Source organism: Heloderma suspectum, chromosome 4 (genome assembly GCF_057233095.1).
Source record: "Heloderma suspectum isolate Gila_16-S chromosome 4, 16-S_ref, whole genome shotgun sequence".
Classification (NCBI taxonomy): domain Eukaryota; kingdom Metazoa; phylum Chordata; class Lepidosauria; order Squamata; family Helodermatidae; genus Heloderma; species Heloderma suspectum.
The window spans coordinates 222,988,648-223,012,090 of NC_139461.1; the positions used below are offsets into that span (position 1 = coordinate 222,988,648).

Consider the following 23,443-nt stretch of genomic DNA (forward strand, 5'->3'; position numbering starts at 1 on the left):
GAAGAAAGTTAGTAATAAAAAACACTACTTTCAGTAAAAGGACTGGACTTTTCTACCTATGTTCTATTTCTACAATTTTCTACCTATTACTTATCATTTACATAAGCATTCTGAAGTTGCATTGTGCACTGAAGTCTTGACTGTGTTTGTCCTCATAATAGTAATGATATAACATTAGTTAAATAGGTTACTATTTTACCCATTTTACAGGTGGGACTACTGAGGCTGAGAGTTCAAAGGGACTTGCCTAAGACCAGCTGCCATGAACCCATGGCAGAGAAGCCTGGATTTCTATCCAGCTCTCTAGCCAGTAGGCACAATATTTTCCTTCTGATTTGAACAGCTTTCTCTGGTAATTTCCTCCTTTGGTCTCATCTAGTCAGCGTGCTAGTTCATGCAGCTTAATTGCTCCTTCTTGCCTCCTTAAGTCAGCAGGACTGATTTAAACAACCCAGGGATGCTCAAGGGATGTCTGAACCTGGAACTCTGGCTTGTCAGGAAAGAGACAAGCCAGAGTTCTGGGTCTGGATGTCACACAAAGCAACTTGGGGACGGAGCATCCCTGGGTTGTTTAGCAAGAGGAGCCAAGTGGGGCATGATCAAGCCACATGAATTAGCATGCTGGCTCATTCACAGTTGCCATGACATGCCAACCAGGCCTTTCGCTATTGTACATTTTGCAGATGCTAGTACTGCTTTTCTTCTCCATCCTAGCCTATTCCATGCCTCTTCCCTAGATATATAGACCAAGTTTAAGCCTAGCAGCTTTACCTTACCAAGGACTCTTTTATTTTATAGTTCCTGCATAGTTTTTGCTTATTTAAAATGCAGTTCTCATAAAGGTTTCAGTATCAGTTAACACCTTGCTTCATTTCATAAATTAAATTTCAATTTTCTATTAAGCTAGATAATATACAGCCCATCTCGAACTTCAATAGTTTTAGAAATTGGTAGGTTTAATTTTGGGGTTGTTTATTTGTTGTTTTTGGAGGTTTGGTTTATTTATTTGGGCTTCTGGTACAGGAGGCAAAAACTTTATTCTTTTAAATCAATTGAACAGACTTTGAAGATCTGTCCTTGAAAGTTGCATAATTCACATACAGATCTGAAGAGCTCATTAAGAAGAACCGTACACAAACCCTGACATATTAAAAGAATATTAAATCAATTCAAATTGTGCATAGCCATGTAGTGTTATTGAAGCATTTCAAAGTGCTGAAAGAGCCTGAATTTGAAAAGGGCAAGTGGTTTTATAGACTTAGCTTCAATAAGTGATTTAAATTGTCAAATCATTCTCTAGTGTTGAGAAGCTTTAATCTCCTAAATTATAAAGAACTGGGTTTCCTACATCATTGTCAGCAACTGCGATGTCAGGAGTCTTGTTGGGATTTAGTCACAGGATATATTGAATCATGAGAGGAGCAGGACTTTAGGGGCACACAACTAGTAGTACTTTGGGAATACTGAGTCTTACTGAGGAAGCCATCAGAAACAGAGGACCTTGGTATAAAATCAATCCATATGACATCAAACAAACAAAGGTCCAAGTAGGAAAATCTGCCTACAGAAGGTTGGGTTCAGGATGCAGGAATGAGGGAGACTGTCAGCAAGGCAAGGATCAAGCAAGTATGCGTCTGATAGGCATGAGTCTGGCAAGAAGGAGAGTGCCAAAATACAGAGCCAGAGAGCAAGAGTGTAAAGTTGTTCACAGAAAAGTCAGAAGTTGACCTGGAAACACTTACAGCCAACATCTTGAACCCTGTGTTCTGCTTTTTAAAAAAGGTTTCTTCCCCTTATAGTTGCAGAATATTGCCCAAATCTATGAAGGTACAGAAATTTCACAGTAGAAGGCAAACCTGGTGGAACAGATTGATCACACACAGAATGTGTGATCTCGCCATCCCTCCGGACTGCCCCTTCTGGGGGAGGTAGACCTTCTGGTGTCACCCCCAACTCGGTGCCGCACAACCCGTTCGGGGGGCCTCAGGCGTCACATGTCACCATAAGGTGCCTCTGCATGCACACCATCCCTACTTTCCTGTTTTTGCCCGTCCTAGCCGCCACAGGAGTCACAAGCCTAGAGCTTGTGAAACTCCCCCCACCTGCGCAGAAGAACTTCCCGCAGGCCCCTTTGCAGATGAGACAGAAATATGTTATACACTACATAAGACAGGCGGACACCGTCCGTCCTGTAACGCTCCCTCCATGTCCACAGAATTCCCTGGCGGGTGGTGCATCCATCACCTCATTCGCATAGGCCATAAGCCATTTCTCTGTGCACTTTCAGATGTGCCCTGCCACTGGCAACGTCATTCCATTCCTTCCCATTGATCCATGGGAGCAGTGAGGGCTGCAATAGGCTACTTCCGGCCAGGTATGCCGGACCACCTGCATCTCAACCAAGACCTGTTCGATCAGGTCCTCGCCTGGCTTACAGCCAAAGTCATTCCTCTCAATGTGCAGCACCTGGACCTGCGGAGGAATATTGACAAACTTTGGTGGAACAGAGTGAGGAGGGGACTCCCACCGTATGCCATGTCTGTGAAGCCACTGGATCTTAATGTGACGGGGTGACAAAAGCTGAAGTCTGAAGATGACATACAAGCCCTTCATGCAGCTCCATACATCATAATGTGCCCATGTAAGAGCACCCGTACCAGCATACGACGAGTCTGCTGGTCTAAGGAATAAGCACATTAGGGCAAGCAAAGCGAAAATTGTGTCAGGAAGAAGTGGACAACTCGTGAACGCAGGCCAGAATGCTGTGAAGCTCCATTTTCTAACTGCCATAACATGCCTGAGAGAAACCTCCAGCGGCTACCATGGAGACTGCTTCGATGTAACAGTGGGTTCTGACTGTAAATTACCTAGGCCTAGCGGGGTAGAGCTAATGTAGAATCTGCCCAAATTGCCTTTATGTCAACAGTAAGCTGTTGAAGTGATAAGATGGAGGCCCCTAAGGTGCCGACAGGGCATAACTCATTGCCTTGTGTTTGGCCATGGGCCACTGCTGTGCCCTTGCCATACCGATCAGTTTGATCAAAAATTACGTAAATGGGTTACATTGGGCCAGACCTGTACCTTGAAGCATATCAAGGCCCTCCGGGACAAGTTGGCCTTGGGAGCCCAGACCAGCCCTGAATTCCTAAGGGGGTTTGAAGAAGGCCATTAAGGCTGCTACGTGGAACAGGGAAACATCTTACTGGAAAACTCCAATGGGGGGTCATTACCCCTGGAGCCTGAAAGGGGTATCCCGTAGAGAGAGGGTGGCTAATTTACTAAAATGGGCAACAACTGTGCCCAATCCTATATTGCACGCTGAACCCTAACATCTGACATGGAGTCAGTGAATCCCACCATTGAGGGCCGGAAGGCTAAATGGCCAGCTTGCGACTTATGGTCCCAGATAGTCTGTTGTTCCTTAAGGAGGCGCAACACTGTGGCCCATGAACTATAGGTGAGGACCATGAATCCTATCGCTGAAGCTTTGCCTAATGCGTGGCACACCCTACCTGCTCTGTTGCAGGTGGTGCCTGTACTGAGAGCCTTGGAATGCAGGATGGCTTGCCTGGCTTCAGTATCTCGGTCTCCCATAGTACTGCAAGGATGGGATCTGGGAATGGAGCACCCGCGGGGCTAAGGCCTGGAAGACGTTGACCTAATTTAATGACAAGGCAATGACAATTGGGTTTGCCTAACCTGGCACATGGTGGACCCAGAACCAGATGTTGTAATACCGACTCTGGAGCGCGAACACACTGGCACATGCCATGACCCTCCGATCTCAGGAGGACGGAGAATGAATAACATGGTCGGGTTGTCATACCGAGGGGGGGGGATACTGACTTGGCTATAAGGTCATCCAAAATGTGCTTGGCGGTGGCAGCCTCCACTCTACAGGCCACTCCCCACAGCACGATCAGACCTGCCCTAAGAGTCTGAAACCCCCTGGGGTAGCAGCGGAACCATGTTAAACCGGAGTCCAGCTTTGAGGAGAGGCTCATGCCTCCGGAAGGAAGGTGACTTTAAAGCCATACTAAGTTGAAGCCATGCCCATGGATACATGCACACAGCAGAAGTGATCCTGGTTCGATGGTGCGGTGGCCGCAGTCCCTACACTGCCCAAACTGAGCCGGCGCGAGAAGGCACGGTCAGGGGCCGCTACCCGAACTGTGAAAAGCAGATGCCCTACAATATCTTGCATGGCCTCCCCAAAGGAAAACCCTAAGAAGATGTATAACTGCTTGGAGCTGTGCCCAAAGAACCTGAAAGTTGTCCTGGGGGGGCGAGAAAAACACCTAAGAGTATCAAATTGGTTTCACTGAATGTTGATGTGGGAGACACGCCCTCAGCCTTTTGTGAGTTAAGGGACACTGCGGTAGCAGGAAAGGGGAGCAATACTTGCGTTAGGTTAGGACAATGACCACCGTCTTTGGACTCCATGTAGCACATGCCCATCAGGGACCCGTGGCCGGGATCCCAGACCAAGCCAGCTGCCTCAATGGAGAGGTGTATCGCACTGAGCACAGATGATCAGGGATCTCGTGATTAACAGACTGGCCCTCAGGGAAGAAGGTTATGAATCAGGATAAACTCCCTAGAGGATTTTCTGGGCACCCTTTGTGAAGGGAGATCCCTAGAGTAGATAGCGGGGTGTGGAAAAAAGGGAGGGGGCTAAAACCCTTCTGCCAGCACTGCCTTGTTAACCTCTCAAGAACTTGTTGACGCCTGGCGAGGAGAAATGTTGCTTACGCGGTAAGGATGGCCTATGTTGACCTAGAGAAAGGGGGGAGGGGTCCTAGAACCTAGCATAAAACGTGTTACAAGTTAAGACGCGTTCCCCCAGTTGGGTTATCGTCTTAAAGCTGGAGTAGCGGCGCAACCTAACCGGGCATGGGCCAACCAGCGCTTCCTACCGCCTTGGCCTTTTCAAGGGGGGCCCTACCATCCCCAGGCTTCGGCAAGAGGTGCACGAGTGCTGACTACTACAAGGGAGCACTCACGACGGAAACGGCACGTGTTCTGGGAGTATGTGCCCTTGGGGCTGTATTCCCAGCACAGACCAAGGTGCTGAAGCAGCAGACCCGCCATAGGCCGAGAGCCAGTGCGGAAGACAGCCTAGTGAATGTGGCCATTGCCAGCTATGTTGCCGAACCTGGCCGGGAAGGAGTCAAAATTGGAGCGAAAGGTCCTGGACCAACCAGGCCCCTGCGCAGAGAAGGGCAATGGCGGCCCTCCTGCACAAGGCCTCAACCTAAGCCAGTCACACACCTCCTCAGGTGAAAGCCCTTACGAGAAGGAGTAGCCCTGGTGGTATAACAACTCGCCAGATTAGCGTAGGGATCTGATATGCCACTTATGTGGATGCCTGAGCGGGCAGAGGCAGGCAAGGGATCCTAAATCAATCGCGCAAAACCCTATAATATGCTGCATTAAGCGGCTGGGGCTACTGTGGGGTGTGACTGACGGAGCTGCAGGCGGCCTGGGCGTCGTATAGGGAGATGACATTGGGAGGGACAGCCGCCCCAGGGAGGTAAGCTAAGGCGGCAACCCCAAGGCCCTGAAGGTCACCTGTCAGGACAAGTGGGGCGAGGTGCAGTCATCTCACCCATATCCAGAGCAGCCGTGTCCGGGTCCCCGGGAGCAAGGGAGATGATGCCACTTGCAACGCTCCGACAGAGATGCCCCAGGAGGGCGAACTGCCTCCAGCTGTGGTATGTCGCCCGGGCGAAAACCACAAGGAGGATGATGTTGCTTGTATCACTGCTGACGGAGATGCTGCAGGAAGGTGGACTGCCTGGAGTGGTGGAGTGCTGCCATGGTGAACCTGCGAAGGCGAGGTGGAGGCCTCAATGGCGTCCAGGTGCACTGAACCGAAGACGAGCTGAAATAGAAGGAAGTAGCGAGCATTGGGTCGGCTGTCGCGTTCGCTTAAGCTGGACCACAGAGGGTTTATTAGGCCTGGCTGGGGGAGAGGGAAGGGATCCCTGAAAAAGGCTCAGCAGCTTCCTCAGACGAGAAGAACTGACGCCAGTACCGGGTCTGCTTCATCATTAGACTCGGACTCAGGCCTAGGCAGCAATCTGTTGGGGAGGGGAGGCGGGGCCCTACCCTTCCCGTTCTTTCAACCTTGGCCATTCTTGGGGGGCATGTTGTAGAAAGTGAGATAAGCTTGGCATGATATTGGTGGAAGAAGGAAGGGCCCGGGTCCATGGACCCAGTCCAACACTCCAACTACCACCCTTAGAAGTAAAAGTGGCAGGGGTCGGAGGACACCGCAGGAGGTTCCAGGGGGCTAATTGCTGGGCACCCAGGGTAACAGGCAGCAGTGCCGCTGTTACCGCTAGACAGGAGGGGCAACCCCCGCGTCTGGCAGCAGTTAGAGAGATGAGCGCAAAACATTGATCCTCTTTCTGTATGGCTCTGTGTGTTCACATTTAAGACACCGTGTGTCTAGCTATTAACCTTATTCGTTTATACGGCAGGGGTGGAGAATCTGTGGCCCCCCAATAGCACTGCCAGGAGTTCAGGGAGGGTCTTTTTTTTTTCTTCTTCTAGCCCTACCTGGAGATGCCAGGACCTGGCACCTTCTACATGCCCAGCAGGGGCACTAGGACTGAACTATGCCCCCGGAAATGAGACTAGAACCTGGATCTCTCAAGTCCCAGTTCAACACTGCAGCCACTAGACCAGTGGCTGCAGTGCCAGCCAGGGGGGCAGCCAGGTGCCAGCCAGCCAGGGGGGCTGTGCCAGCCAGGGGGGCAGCGCCTGCGCCCATGCGCTCCCACCGAGAGCCCCGGCAAACTCTGGAGCCGCGGCAAGCACAAGAAGCAAGGAGAAGGGGTGGGTGCGCCGCCGCCTCAAGCGCCGAGGCCTGCAGGCGCAGTGTCCCAGCCGGCGCCCTCTCCGACAGGGCAGGCACCGGCCACGATGGAGCCGCGCCGGAGCGCGTGCGCCCCACCATGAGCGTCAGCAAAGCTCTGGGTGCGCAGATCGCACGCGGAGTCCTGATAGCATGCGGAGTTCAAGTGGCTGAAACGACGACGAAGCCGGTCTCCAGCATGCAGGTGTCCTTCGTTGTTTCTCGGCGAAGCTGTAGTTCTCTCTAGCTGCATCGAGCCAGAGAGCTGAGATCGGGAGGGGGAGCTGAGTTTAAGGCAGCTCAGCCTGCCCCTCCCTGCATGGTGGTGCCACTGGGGTGCACCAATCAGAGGCCCCTATGTCTTGTCACCCCACCCACCCGCAATGGCCCCCCTCTTTCAGCCAGACAAGCTGGCGCGGGGTGAGGGCATTTACCTGCTGTTCAGGCTGTGGATGTGAAAAGAAAAAAGAGAGAGAGTCTGCTGCTATATTCATGATTTCCCTTTATAATTCTGTAGATTAAAGCTGTAAATTTTAAACCTTAAAGATGTTGAAATCTGTATATCACAATTTTAAGTACTACCTTTGCAAATTCAACAATAATGATTTCAGAACAAAGATATTGTAGAAAATGTGTAATGTAGCCATAAACAGTGTTTCTGCAAATGATCCGCAAATTGCATTAATTGTCTGCAACTACAGTAACACAATGAGAAGCACAATGAGTTCCACACATCCTGGTCTTTTTCTGATGTGGCTCTCCATACCCACCCTTATACGTATGTCCATGTGGTGTAGTGGCAAGAGTGTTGGACTAGGAGCTGGGAGATCCGGGTTCTAGTCCCCACTCGGCCATGGAAGCTCACTGGGTGACTTTGGGCCAGTCACACACTCTCAGCCCAACCCACCTCACAGGGTTGCTGTTGTGAGGATAAAATGGAGAGGAGGATGATAATGTAAGCCACCTTGGGTTCCTTGCAAGAGGAAAAAAGGCGGGGTATAAATGCAATAAATAAATAAAATAAATACCAGAATTCCAAATGAATAATAATGTCCTTTGTGGTTCAGTAATTGAACTCCTCTTTCCTGCTGGTATGTTTCTTTAGCAGTATGCATACTGCTCTGTAATTATTCACACTGATGGCATCATATAAATGATAAGTAATTGTTGTAGTAGCAGCTGTACCAAAAGAACATAATATTATAAGGAGAGGGTTAACTGTGGTGTGTCTATCTGTCTAATACAACCATATTCCCTGTAAACAATTTAACTCATTTAAATTACAGGTTGCTTTGTTTTAGAGCTAGACACTGAAGGTAAAAAGAAATCCAGCTTAGATGTTTAAAAATATAACTGGTATAAATAAATGGCGCAGGAAGCATCTCTGGTGTGCTGTTATGAATTTCCAGTTTCAAACTCCGGAACTCCCAGTGATTGCCTCTATTTTGTTTCTTTAAAATTTGTAACTCCCTATGCTGCCATAATGCAATATTGTCCGGTTTTCTGTGTGGTCTATTTTAATTGCTAACTCCTAGGGGGAAAATGTAATTCATTCTCTCTCTCTCTCTCTCTCTCTCTCACACACACACACACACACACACACACACACAACTGAATAATGACATTAGTGGGAGTAAGCATGTGCTTCTGCAGTAACAATGATATATAATACCATAATTCTTTTTTCATACCAATAATCTTCCTGCAACCCTGCAGAATTTTTTTTAATGGGGCGGGGGTCAGGCAGACCCCTTTTTTTTAAAAAAAAACACCTGGAAATCATCTAGATTCCTATTCAGAGGGATTGAACAGTCTACCATGCAAATGTCGATAAAATTCATTAAAACAACAAATTAGAAGTTCTAAAGAATGTATTCTGAACACCTCATTGAAATTAGGTAATGCAATGCATTGTTTTGGGAATAGCAATGTTTGCTTTGCAAATAGAAGCACAATCCATTTTGCATAAGGAGATTAGAATCTGGACCATTAGACTAATGTTTTATTTTCTGATTGGGATTGCAAAGAGGCAGATCAGACACTGAAAAAGTTCAGATTCATTGGAGTGGTGATTAAAATAATCTCATAACAGGTAGGCCTCAATTGAACATTGCCAAATTTCAAAGTTTTCTTCAAAGCCAGCATATTTGACATGTACAAACCAATATATCAAAAAACCCACAACCCTTCATCTTGCCGATATACATTGAACAAGTTCACAAATGCCAAAAGTCACAGAAAATGGGGTGTTTTTCAAAAGTCATGAAAGTTAACACAGAACTGGATAAGTAGTTTCGGCTCAGCCTTAATAAGTAATCCAACCCCAATTGGTAGTTTGCCTGGGGGTTTTGTCGTTCTTGCATAACCTGATTCCTAAGATAACTCTTCATTACATTGCTTTTTCTTGCAGCATTCCAAAAGGGTGAATAAAATGAGCTGTCCTAGTATCTGAAAAGCTAAGTTGTTCTCTTGGAGAGTTGTTCTAAATGAGCCTGGCCAAGATACTGGATCTGTGTGAAGAGGACTAAGGATACAATAGGATGTCAACTGAGACAGAACTTCAAGTGGCTGTTAAAACCAGCACAAAGAAAGATTCTAAGAAGAAAGGTAGGACCTTCCTGTACTTTAGAGTTTGCTAAAGATTGTGTTCTATTTATACTTTACAATTTTAGAAAATTAACTTTTCATCTAATCGGTACACCAACTTTTGTTGTTCCATTTTATTCTCTTAGCCAATATAAATAGCTGGGGAAAGATGAAACATTCTGAATATTTCTGAATTCCTGCATAAATATGAATGTTTACATGTAAATATTTTCAGGCAAAATATTTTCAGGTCTTTGGAGGCCCTGGAATATTTCTCCAAACCCTCTTAAGTGTACTTCTTTTCACTGCACAGCCATTATTTTCCCTCTGCTTGCTGATTTAACACCTTATTTCCTCCCTCGGCTTTACTGAATGATTCCAACCAATCAGGAATCATATAATGAACATGATAGCATTGCATTGCCATGTATCCAAATAGATTTGTCTATGTGCAGATGTCATGAAGCCAGTTCAGAGTGAGGGCAGAGCTTCCTGTCCTAATAAGAACAGACAAACAGTTTTATCCCAATTCACCTCTCTCCACAAAAAATGCTGAAATAGGTGGGCACATATTTCAGCAGAAGCCACCCTCTACTTTTCACTCAGCCCTATACATAATGTTTTATTTGTTGTCCATGCATGCTGAGTTATAATGCAAAGACTAAATATGGTTTAAATAACTAGCTTAATAACAGTTAACAAAATGGTCTTCATTCTTTTAAGTGTGGTTTTGGCAGATAATCTTATGCTTTTAATGTGTTAACCTTGGTTTACACGACATAAAAGAGCCAATGTGGTGTAGTGGCAAGTGTTGGACTGGGAGCTGGGAGATCCGGGTTCTAGTCCCCACTCGGCCATGGAAGCTCACTGGGTGACTTTGGGCCAGTCACACACTCTCAGCCCAACCTACCTCACAGGGTTGTTGTTGTGAGGATAAAATGGAGAGGAGGAGGATAATGTAAGCCGCCTTGGGTTCCTTGCAAGAGGAAAAAAGGCGGGATATAAATGCAATAATAAATTAGGTGTAATTATCTTCCTCAGAGTTGTAAGGCTGTGTCCATTATGTGCCTGAAAGTGACCCAGAGAATCTGATGACCAAACCTGTCCCAACTATAGTCTGTGTGGAGTCTTTAAGGACAAGGCAAGGAAGACAAACTCAGTCTAGTCATGGGAGTTCTGTAAGAACTGTATTACTTTAGAAGAAATAATTCCTATATAGGTAGCTTGCTGTTCTGACTAAAGTTTTACCAATGCCAGTGGATTAGAAGGGATGGTCCAGCCTGATTTGGACTGCACTAGGCTTCAGTATGACCTCCATTTATTTGGCTCACCCACCCTGCTGTTTTAAGGTTTCAGACTTCAGCCCTAAAATTGTTTCAGTCTTTACACTGACAATGCAAGAAGATGGCAGGATGATTCCTGGGATGGTAGCATCAAGCTCTTCCATCTCTGTGAAATACAGGAAATGGGGGAAGAGAATAGCAGCTGCACCCCTTGGCTATTACTGATGTAAGATCTAGTTTTCCAGTGGAACCATCCACCCACTCTGGTCCTCATGTAGTGTTGACTTCTAGGTCTAGAAGCTCTGTCTGTTTGTCTTCATAGCATCAGCACAGACTCTTGTCTGGACAGTTTTCTGGGTTTTTGAGATGCTTTCTCACTCCTTCATGCTTTGTGGTGTAGGTTTGAGTTTTTCTTTTCTTCTTGGAATGTTGAGGGTTGTGATGGAACCTGTAGGGGCTCCAGAGATACCATTTCTTGGGGAAAGCTTTTTGGTAGTGGCAATGGGGTGACTGTATTTAGATCTCATTAACCTCACCTTTCTATTTTTAATGTCACATTATGGGTGAATTCTGGTGTCACATTGTCCAACTTAAGAACAGCTGCTGTTGTACTGCTGCTGTACTCTTGCTTGCTCCTAGCCCTGCTCTCTAAACGTTGCTTTCTTTGTAAGCTGGTGGTGGACAGGGTGAGTGAGGATCTGCAGTAAAATTGTGGGAATAATAATGGTAGAGATTTGCCTGCTGGGCTAGGAAAATTACTCTCACACTCAAATTACATGTTTCTTAGAAGATGCAGCTGACATCTACATCTTTCCTTCTTGCTTTAAAGTAAGTTTAGGGGTTCCAGTCTGGATCAGGACCTGAGCACAGGGGATAGGGGACTTCAACCCTTGGCCCCCCATTGTGGTCCTGATCTAGGGGCCCCTGCACCTTTAAAACATATGGATCACTTTTTGGCAATGAAAATTACAGGCGTGGATTGGCTAATCTGGATTGGGACCACAGTGGAGGCAAAGGATTACAGCCTCCCTGCCCCCAAGCTAAGGTCCCAATCAGGATTGCCTCCCAAGCTTACGTTAGAATAAAAAAGAAAGACATAGTTGTTAGCTACATCCTCAAAGTAATATGTAGCTTGGCCCTCAGTCTCAAAATCCTTTAGAATACCAAATCAGCATTTAGGAAGAATCTAGCAACTTGTATTGCAAGTGGCCTGCACAGAAAGCAATGAAAGTCTGCGGTTTTATAGTGGTAATAAGTTAAATATTTGGAACACATTTGATGATCATGAAGGATCAATTTAATCCAAGCTGTTATGGTGGAACAAAGAAAGAGAACCAAGTGCAAGAAGTACAAAAGGCTTGAAATTAAATAATATTAACAAAGGCTTGGATACTATGGGTAGTAGTACCCAATGTTAGTTTTACTAACCCATCAAAATAAATGGATCTTAAATTAGGCATGACTAATAAGTGTCTTTCATTTTAATGGGTCTACTCTAAGAAAGATTGACATTGGATACTATCCTATATCTTCTTTCATGCATGAAACAGAGTTAATATTCATGGAATGGGGCTTTCAGAGCTCCCACTTTCCTTTTCAGCAATTTGTGCCCCTGAAAAATCTGTTCCTGTGGGTTGGGGGACTCTTGGGAATGGTTTGGGATATGGTGTGGTGGGCTGCAGATAGAGGGAGGAGTTGGTGGAAATAGACCACCAATAGACCTCCCTTACATGAGTGGAGGAGCATGTTAAGGCCCAAGCCAGAATGTTTATATATATAGAAAGATAGTTATGGTTTGTAATTAAAATATGGAGAAAGCTCTTTTTAAAATAATGACTAGTTCTTTCAGACCTATGAGACTATTTGAATGAAAAAAATCAACATTCCTCAGGTTATATTAAGAGCTCCCTTGTCTGCTTCTGAAGTACTCGTGCACTTAAGAAATGCTGAATTTATTACATAAATGACATTGTTCATTTATGTAAAACTGCTGCCTAGTCTTGTGCTGTTGCACTGAAATCAATGTAAGTTTAGCTTCACCTTCTGAATGACTAGAAGCCGCCTAGAAATACAGGGGGGAGGTCAGGGAAAGCAAGCTTTTACCATGTGTTTGGCATGGATTTGTATGTTTCTCAAGACCCCTTCATGCTTTAGTCATGTGAACAGGGTGCAGGCATAGACAGGGGCAGTGGGGCTACTGGTGTTCTCCCAAGGTCTCACAGCTTCTTTGCTCTGCTCCTAATGTCCATGCATTGAGAAGAAGCCTATGCAAGTAGACATCTATGTGCACAGTCTTTTCCTTCTCAGACATTCCTGTTTGATGTGAAGATGTTGGGGGTGGGGCAGGGTAAGAAAGTCACATGACCTTTGGGGCAAGGCCAGCAGCATGACCATGCTGACCGTTTCTGCATGTGGACCCCCTTTATGTGATTAACACATGAAGGGGCTTCAGGTTCTGCAGGATCTGTTACAAGTTAATGTGTGAGAGAGGAAGCAGATAGACTTATATATTTTAACGATAGACAAATGTGTTGTGCCCTTTCTGGGGTTATGTGTTCCACCGAGCTATCTTCCATACTACAAGTGCAGTGGACTGAATCACTGGCAGAATTAGCCCATTTATTTGACAAGGACTAGCAAAGTATGAGCTAAACTGTCATCTCCTAGTGCACACATGCTTCCTTTTCTTCTGCTTCCTCCAGGTCAGTTTAATATTGTAGCACCCATTTCTCTTCTTTTTTGCCTGGATGGGCAACGTTGCCAGTATGAGGCTGGTAGATCGCAGAATTGGTTAGGGTGGATGCAAACAAGTGGTGGTGGGTGGGAAGCAGCAACATGTTCCCTTCTGTGCATAATTCTTAGGGCTAATCCTACTGTGGCTTATACCAATAATGAAAAGACATATTAGATGCACTATTGCCAGTACAAAATTCTACAAAAAAAATCTTCCGTTATTTGGGTAGTCTGAAATTAGAGAGATCCCTAATTTTCTATGGAACTGCGACTTAATAAAGTATATACTTTAATGTAAGTATATACTTACGATTGTTGGCAACGTATTATTACAGGTAAAGAAAACCATTAATTTTGTGTGAAGCACACATGTGGTTTATTAATATTTTTGTGAAGATTTATGAGCTGCAGCACTTTTTGTTCTGTGCCCATAGGAAATTAGGAACTTGGATCACAATTCAGTAGCTACAGTCAATCGCACACAGAGCTCAGCGTGCAGGAGGTTTCTCTTTCTCTTCAATGAGTAGGGCAAAATTCCTCATGCACAATGGGGAGTCACATATAAACATAAGCAACACCTTCTAGAACTAACACCAGAAAAAGATGCCCTCTTCATCATAGGGGATTGGAATGCTAAAGTAGGAAGTCAAGAAATAACTGGGATAACAGGCAAGCATGGCCTTGGTGTACGAAATGAAGCAGGACAAAGGCTAATAGAGTTTTGCCAAGAGAACGTGCTGATCATAGCAAACACTCTTTTCCAACAGCACAAGAGGTGACTCTACACATGGACATCACCAGATGGTCAATATCGAAATCAGATTGATTATGTACTTTGCAGCCAAAGATGGAGACGCTCTATACACTCAGTAAAAATATGACCTGGAGCTGACTGTGGCTCAGATCATGAGCTTCTTATTGCAAAATTTTGGCTTAAATTGAAGAACATAGGGAAAACCACTAAACCATTCAGGTATGACCTAAATCATATCCCTTATGAATATACAGTGGAAGTGACGAATAGATTTCAGGGATTAGACCTGATAGACAGAGTGCCTGAGGAACTATGGACGGAAGTCCGTAACATTGTTCAGGAGGCAGCAACTCAATCCATCCCAAAGGAAAAGAAATTCAAGAAAGCAAAGTGGCTGTCTGATGAGGCTTTACAAATAGCTGAGGAAAGAAGCGAAGCGAAAAGCAGGGGAGAAAGGGGAAGATATACCCAACTGAATGCAGAGTTCCAGAGAATAGTAAGGAGAAACAAGAAGGCCTTCTTAAATGAACAATGCAAAGAAATGGAGGAAAACAACAGAATGGGAAAGACTAGAGATCTCTTCAAGAAAATTGGAGATCTCAAGGGAACGGTTTGTGCAAAGATGGGCATGATAAAGGACAATGAAGTCAGGGGCCTAACAGAAGCAGATGAGATTAAGAAGAGGTGGAAAGAATACATAGAAGAACTGTACAGGAAAGATCTGAATGTCCCTGATAGCCATGATAGTGCAGTCACTGAACTTGAGCCAGACATCCTCGAGAGTGAAGTCAAGTGGGCCTTAGGAAGCATTACTAACAACAAAGCTAGCGGAGCGGACAGTATTCCAGCTGAGATCCTAAAAGATGATGCTGTTAAAGTGCTGCACTCAATATGCCAACAAATTTGGAACACTCAGCAGTGGCCACAAGACTGGAAAAGGTTGGTTTACATTCCAATTCCAAGGAAGGCAATGCCAAAGAGTGTTCAAACTACCGTACAGTTGCACTCATTTCACATGCCAGCAAGGTTATGCTCAAAATTCTACAAGCTAGGCTTCAGCAGTATGTGAACCGAGAACTACCGTAAGTACAAGCGGGGTTTCGAAGAGGCAGAGGAACTAGAGATCAAATGGCCAACATTTGCTGGATCATGGAGAAAGCAAGAGAATTCCAGAAAAACGTCTATTTCTGCTTCATTGACTATTCTAAAGCCTTTGATTGTGTGGATCACAACAAACTGTGGCAAATTCTTAAAGAGATGGGGGTACCAGACCACCTTACCTGTCTCCTGAGAAACCTGTACGAGGGTCAAGAAGCAACAGTAAGAACTGGACATGGAACAACTGATTGGTTCAAAATTGGGAAAGGAGTACAGCAAGGCTGCATATTGTCACCCTGCTTATTTAATTTATATGCAGAGTACATCATGAGAAACGCCGGGTTGGATGAATCACAGGTCGGAATTAAGATTGCCGGGAGAATGATCAACAACCTCAGATACGCAGACAATACCACCCTTATGGCAGAAAGCGAAGAGGATCTCAAGAGCCTCTTGTTGAGGGTGAAAGTGGAGAGTGCAAAAGCTGGTTTGAAACTGAACATTAAAAAAACTAAGATCATGGCATCTGGCCTCATCACTTCCTGGCATATAGAAGGGGAAGAAATGGAAGCAGTGACAGATTTTACTTTCTTGGGCTCCAAGATCACCGCAGACAGTGACTGTAGCCATGAAATTAAAAGACGCTTGCTCCTTGGGAGGAAAGCTATGGCAAACCTAGACAGCATAGTAAGAAGCAGAAACATCACCTTGCCGACAAAGATTCATATAATCAAAGCTATGGTTTTCCCAGTAGTAACATATGGCTGTGAGAGCTGGACTATAAGGAAGGCTGAGCGCTGAAGAATTGATGCGTTCGAACTGTGGTGCTGGAGAAGACTCTTACAAGTCCCCTGGACTGCAAGGAGGTCAAATCAGTCAGTCTTAAACGAAATCAACCCTGAGTGCTCATTGGAAGGACAGATATGAAGCTGACGCTCAAATATTTTGGCCACCTAATGCGAAGAGAAAACTCCCTGGAAAAGTCCCTGATGCTGGGAAAGATTGAAGGCAAAAGGAGAAGGGAACGGCAGAGGATGAGATGGCTAGATAGCATCACCGATGCGATGATTATGAACACTCCGGGAGAGAGCAGAGGACAGGAAGGCCTGGCGTCCATGGGGTCACGAAGAGTCGGACAAGACTTAACGACTGAACAACAACAACAGAAAAATCCTGCTTGTGTGGGACTTCAAACTGCTTTGTTTGACTTATAAAGTGTGTGTGGGGGGGGTAATTATAATGGGCAGAATTCTGTAAATGCTAGGAGCCCAAAGAACTAGAAAGTATAGGACAATATGCAGATAAATGTTAGGTTTAACTTAGTAGCTAAGCTAGGAATTCTACATAAACACACCATACAGACTTCTTCCATAATATGAACATAAGAACATAAGAAGAGGCATGGTATATCAGACCAAGGGTCCATCTCATCCAGCATTCTGTTCACACAGTGGCCAACCAGTTCTCTGTGGGAAACCCACAAGTAGGACATGAATGCAGTAGCACCCTCCTGGTCATATTTTCCAGCAGTCAGTGTACATAGGCACACTACTTCTGATCCTGAAATCACACAATATTGTCCAACTTCTTCTGTCTACATAATCTAAAAGACATAAATGCATGTTGATATCTATCTATCTATCTATCTATCTATCTATCTATTGTTTATTAATAATATTTTTATACGACCTTTCCACAAATGTCACCAAGGCGCTGTACAACAATTCAGATAAAAACAAAAAAATACATAAAAAACTAGTGCTGTGCTGAAATGTTTTCCCACTTTTTTTTAACCATGTTCATTCAATTTGACAGAAAAGAAGTTTGCTCTGTAAAATTTATTAAATGATGGCACAGGAGACTGAAGCACGGAGGACACAAACTTTACTTCATATTGTGCCACTCTACTACAACAAACTGATTTCAAAATGACTGCTTCCCTTGATTGCAGTTTTTTCAGTGTTTCCCAGAACTGCTTCCCTCCATGCACCCACTCATGGAGCACTTAGGTTCCTGCTATCATTTCACTTCCCATGATGAAAAAAGAACTGAAAAATGGAAGACATCTGTCATTGTATGTGGCAGTAGGATACATCCAGAATTAATCATGTTCTTGACTGAATGCTTAAGTCCCGGTGCCTTGAATCACATTCAGCTAGGCAGTGTGGGTTACAGAAGAATGAAGGGTTGTTTTTTTGTTTTGTTTTTAAACTAGGCTATATATAACATTCCAAAGCAGTATTACTACTCACATGATGTGCAGTAAAAGTGAAAAGAAAGTTGATTTCCCCCCCCCCATTTAGTTTTCATTGGATTGTGTGTCACAATGTATATATGAGCCCTAGTCTAGTGCAGTGTGAAATGATGGACATTTTGGAAAAATGTGTATTTTTCAGGTTCATTAACTGCCGTCAATGGGATCTAGCAAGTAAGGCACCTGAAGTTATGTTAGTAATCACCAAGTTTGTTACCCAATGGAAATTTTTATTCCCAAGAAATAAGGCCTTTGATTTAAAGATACAGAGGTTTTAGCTCTCCAGTAAATTGCTTAGATGGAATAGGGAACACCTTCAGCATAAAGAGTCAAGGTAAAATTTATCACGAGTCGGAGAATAATACTTTATTTGTGTACTTTCCTCAGGATTGGTAAATGTAACCACTTATTGGTTGGAATTGTAACACATCCCATTTCACCAGCTCATTTTTATCTTTCAGGAGAAGTGGACAGTATGAAATGGTAGCCTTCAGTGGCAAATGGTCATTAGGTTCTGCCTAGTTACCAGATTCCTGCTGTGAGAAGATTGCAGTGCCTGACCCCTACTTCTGGTGCCTTACACAGCACAATCCATTCCCTGATGATAACATGCCATTCATGTAATTAGCAACTGTGTGAATGGTTTTTAAAAAAGCAAATAGCCAGCATGGGGAGCCCAATCTCAATTGGAACACTGTTATGGGGAGTATAGGGCGGGGGGACTTTAATCCTATGCCTCTCTACCCTGTTGCAGTCCCAATTGAGATCAAGCTTCCCACACCTACTATTTGCATTAGAAGAAATTCATTGGAATGAATTGAGCTTTTGTTCCAATGCAAATAGCAGGTGCAGGGAGCCTGATTTGGATCAGGCCCCCAAACCTACTATTTACTTTTAAAAAACCATTCACACAATTTCTGATTGCTTAAATTGTGTCTGGTCTAGTTTTGTGCCTGACTGACTGAAGGGAAGAGTTTTGTGGGCTAGCTAAGTGACTGCTGGAACAAGAGCCTCCTCTCCTGGTTTGCTACCTTGAGAGTTTTAAACCACAAAGGCTGCAATCCTAGACACACTTACCTGGGAGCAAGCCCCACTGAATAGAATACAGTTGGACTTAACTTCTAAGTCTGTATGCATAGAAGTGTGTCGTCCTGTATGCACAGCCCTTTGTCCTGTATTGTAAGACTGAGAGAGTTCTTGCTCATTCCCTCCTTTCATTGGGCTTCTTTCTTCTGCCACATTGGCAAGTTGTGCCCATTTGCCCAGGAACTAAACCAGGGAAACTGTGGCTTCTTCTGTTTCTGCAATTCCTGGGCTTCTCCATGGCTGCAAAAGAAAATAGGGTGTTTGAAAGCACTTGCTCATTGTAAGCCTCTGAAGGAAAAGGAGAGTGCAGTGTAGCTCTTATTTACCTATATTAATCTAGTTGCATTACTTTAACCTATTTACATTCAGGGACTCTAACACATACTTGGCCATTTTATGTTTTGCTTGGCTCAAAGAGATCCAGGATAAAAGAAGTCAGTGATGTGTTAGAAAGGGGCATGTAATATGGGAGTGAAGTCCAGTCTCAGGGGAGTGTTTGCAGTTAAGCCTTTATTGAGGGCTTTCACCTGCTGGAGGTTTTATTGTTCAGATAGCACAATGCTCACTACTTTGCCCTGTGGAGGCACTGCAAGGACTTAATGACATTTATGCTGTTAAATGATGAATAATGAATGCGTATGAACGAAGCTTTTAAAGTAGCATAGACCAGGGGCATTGCTAGGGTATTAAAAGATCCGGGGCACAAGTCCATAACAAATTTGCATATATATATATATATATACATATATATATATACATACATATACACACACACACACACGCACGAGTCTAAGCGCATGTCTAATATATGTGTGTGTGTGTGTGTGGTGTGTGCATGCGGTGTGCTTGCATGTGTGTATAGATTACATACATACATAAGAAGTGTGCACTGACCCCCTACCCCACTTCAACTCAGACCCCAATTCAGCATTTTGAAAAACTTCCCACTTCTGCTCTGGCCAATTTGTAGTCAGACACTTCAGCTCAGCACCAACCCTGAGTCAATGTTTGAAAAAATGAATCTTTATGCTTCCTGTTGACTACTATGGGAAATTAGAAAAAAAAAACTGTAACTTTTTTCTCTTGGTCAGAACTGGATGATAATTTCAGGCATAGTGGCCCCCTAGAAGGGGATTACACTTGCCCAATGTCAAAAAAATAGGTGCAGGTTTATATTTTGATTTTCTTTTAAAGGGAACTGCCAATAACATTTTAATTCCTTGGAAGAATTGGATAAAAAATTCAGGATTCATTGCTCTATCAGAGAAGATCATGTCTGTCAAATTTCAGAATGATAGCCACAAGGGTTTTTGTGCAAGGGTGGCCTTGACATTTTGAGACCTCCAAAAGACGACATACTTATCTCCCTATGTTCCTTGTGGACCATTGTTCTGAAAATTACAGAGAGCCTAGTGGTGTCCCTAAGTAAGAAACCAGCAAAGTTTCAGAAGTATAGGTGCAGCAGTTCATGTGGAAGGGGAGTTCTCCAATTTGGGGGAGGGAGTGATCTGCTTTCCCTTCCATTCACCTCTTCCCCAATAGTTTTTGGGTAAATTTGTATGAAAATGCACAGATCATTAGAGGGGTCCCCCAGGCAAGAAACCTGCAAAGTTTCTGAAGGATATACATGCATGCAAATTTAGAATGACTAGTATTTATTTACATTTCACCAAAGTTAGCAATGGGAACATGGGTAGGAAGGTAATACAGCACCCATGTCCTGCTTGTGAGTTTTCCCGTGGGCATCTGATTGGCCACTGTGTGAACAGAATGCTGGACTAGATGGACCTTGGTCTGATGCAGCATGGCTCTTCTTATGTTCTTAAATATAGAGTGCTTCTGAGCATGTGCAGAATGTTTTTTTCCACCACTGGGCACTTAGATTGTCCCCTTACCAATTCTATACCCCTCCATGTAACCATCCCTCCTCATCCTATCACCCTCCAGCAACTCTTCATAAAAACAGATGTCTTGTTTTGTGCAACTCCTCTCTACCTCCTCCTTGTTATGCACAAGCTCTTGTTCTATCTTCCTCCCCCTAACTTCATTTGTGCCAAGACTTCACCAGGATTCAGCCAATGAGTCTGTTTTCAAAACTAGGGCTAAGTTATGGAGAAATTCTGAGCATGTACCAAGTGCCTTTCCCTCATGCAAAACAAACACCCAAACAAACACCCAAACCCACAAATGACAAAACATGCACAGGACTGAGCTGAAAGGGTAGTCAATTCATTAGACGGAATTGGGTAGGCACTGTATTAAGCTTGCAGTACCATGCTCACAACTCAGGACTTATTTCTGAGTAAACATGCAGAACATCAAGGTGCAAACCTCCCTGCAAAAGTAACTTGTGCTGGAATCCTATGCACACTTTCCTGAGGGTAAGCCTCATTGAACATAATGGGACTTCTCAGTAGGCATACATAGGATTGCATACATTAGCAATATTTATGTCCCCTCCACTTAAAAAAACAAACCAAAAACTCCTATTTTTTAATTAAAGCTTTCTGTTCATAGAAACATAGGAAGCTGCCTTAGAATGAGTCAGACCCTGGGCCATCTAATGCAGAATTGTTGACACTGACTGGCAGCATCGGCTCTCCAAAGTTTCAGGCAGGATTCTTTCCTAGCCCTACCTGGAGATGCTGGGGTTGAACCTGGGACCCTCTGCATGCCAAGCAGGTGCTCTGTCACTGAGCTACAGCCCTTCCTATTGCTGGATAATGGCAACTGACAAAAGAGCCCCAGATTTGTTTCTCTGCGACCATGTGAGCCCCCTCTTCTCAAAGACTTGAGTAAGGAGAAGGAGAAAAACCAAACCTCTTGTCTGTTTGTATAAAGTCAAATACTGTTCAGAGCTTCTCTTGCCTGCTGAAGAGAAGTTTCTTTAAGAATTCCCCAAGATATGCTCTGGGTGGAATAAAGGAGAGAGAGAGAGAGAGAGAGAGGGGAGGGAAGAAGAAAAGAAGAATGGTGATTGGAAATGTGTGTGGGGTTGGGGGGTAGAGAGAATTCCCTAAGTCAAGTGGCTTCTTTCAGAGAGGTGGTACTTCAGAGGAACTTAGGAGGCTATGGAGGGTTTGTAAGGATTGCACGTACTTAAATGAACTCTATGAGGTGAGATGGCTGAGGGCATTTTCTAGCTTTTTTAAAACTGTAGAACCCATTTAAAAGCCCCAGCAGCTTCTCGATCATGACACCACATAGTCCTAACCCTCCCTTTGGCATTATTTGAGTCCTACAGGTATTTAGGAGAAATTAAAGTAGAGGGGGAGAAAGACATTTGTGGAGGCTGATTGGATCCTTTGCTGTACTGAAGCTATTAAACTTCTGCAGAAGCCAAAGGTTCCAGTTTGGGGCAGTAAAACCAGATGCTGTGTGAAATACCAGTATTTCACATGGAGCTCTTTCTTCCCTTCCTTCTCTCTCTTCAACATTTTATTGCAGGCAAGCTCCCAACAGTGGGCATGTAAGAGCAGAAAAGATATTGCACCTCAAAAAAAACCCCTACACCAGAGATTAGGGATAGTGTAGGGATGTACGAAAGTGACTTACCTGTTCGTGGATTATGTTTTTGGTGGGGAGGGAGGCGCTCCGTCCCTCCCCCCGGAATCCTCGAACAGCCGGCTGTGCTCCGCGGCAGCTCCGCAGAGCAGCCGGCCAGGCCCAGCCAGGCCAGAGCCGTCCGCAGCCGGATTTCTGGCTGCGGAGGGCTCTGGGTAAAAAACAAAAAAACAAACCATGTATGCTAATGGCGGCTACAGCCGCCGCCATTTGCGTTCCTTCTTTTTGGCCGTCTTAATCAATGTAAATATTTACATAGACTATGACGGCAAAAATAAATGGGAGCGCAAATAGCGTAGCGGGCACTATTTGCGTCCCTTTTTCATTTACCATTTTAGCCTACGTAAATATTTACGTAGGCTAAAACGGCGAATAAAGGGGAATAAAAGCGAATAAAACGGCGAAAAAGGGGACGCAAATAGCGTTTTTTAAAACCCACTCAACCATGATAGGCTACGTAAAGATTTACTTAGCCTATCACGTCGTCGTCGTTTTTTTTAAAACCCACCCAACCATGATAGGCTACGTAAAGATTTACGTAGCCTATCACGTTGTTTTTTGTGTGTTTTTTAAATCTAGCCATGATAGGCTACGTAAATCTTTACGTAGCCTATCACGTCTTTCTTTTTTTTTTTTACACAAGCCTGGAAATGGCGGCGGCAGCAGCTGGTCGGAAGACCAGCCCCCGCAGCCGCCAAAGCCGCCGCCGGAGCTGCCGCCGCCTGGAAGATCCGCCACAGGTAAGTCTCGTCCTGGGGGGATCCGCGGGGTGGCGGGGGGGTGGCAGGCCGTTCCGCCACAGAGTTCGGGGGGCTGAATGCACTGGCATTTGGCCTCACCGAGATCCGTGGCGGAATTCTCTGACATCCCTAGGATAGTGACCTCCTAATGATCACCTTAAACAACTTCTGATTAGGATCTCTAATCCTCTGGGTAGCTTGACAGTTTTTACTTTTTGTTTTAGACTTTGAGAAAAGGAAACTTTATGCATGGCTAGCACAAAAGCCACTGGTCCTGTCTGAAATTTGGCAGGCTCAGTCATCTCTATAGGGGCTGCCAGGTCACCAAATTCCATCCACATATGTGGAAGCACAAAAAAATTATAGCTCTTCGCTTTGCTTTCTTGAAAATAGCAAATTTTACCTGTGACTAGCACAAAAGCCACTGGACATAACTAAGTGAAATTTGGCATATTCAATCAGCTCTATGGGGGCTACCAAGCC

General features: G+C 44.6%; 1 protein-coding gene across 5 annotated transcripts in view; it reads left to right on the forward strand.

Moving 5' to 3' along the window:
• Positions 1–23,443, forward strand: part of DAB1 (DAB adaptor protein 1) — a 911,155-nt gene that overhangs the window by 659,151 nt on the left and 228,561 nt on the right. For all 5 annotated transcript variants that reach the window (XM_084852384.1, XM_084852385.1, XM_084852387.1 and 2 more), the window contains one exon: positions 9,273–9,469. In XM_084852384.1, coding sequence (XP_084708510.1) covers positions 9,403–9,469 — 67 coding nt within the window. In that variant the 5' untranslated portion in view covers positions 9,273–9,402. The remainder of the gene's footprint in view (positions 1–9,272; positions 9,470–23,443) is intronic.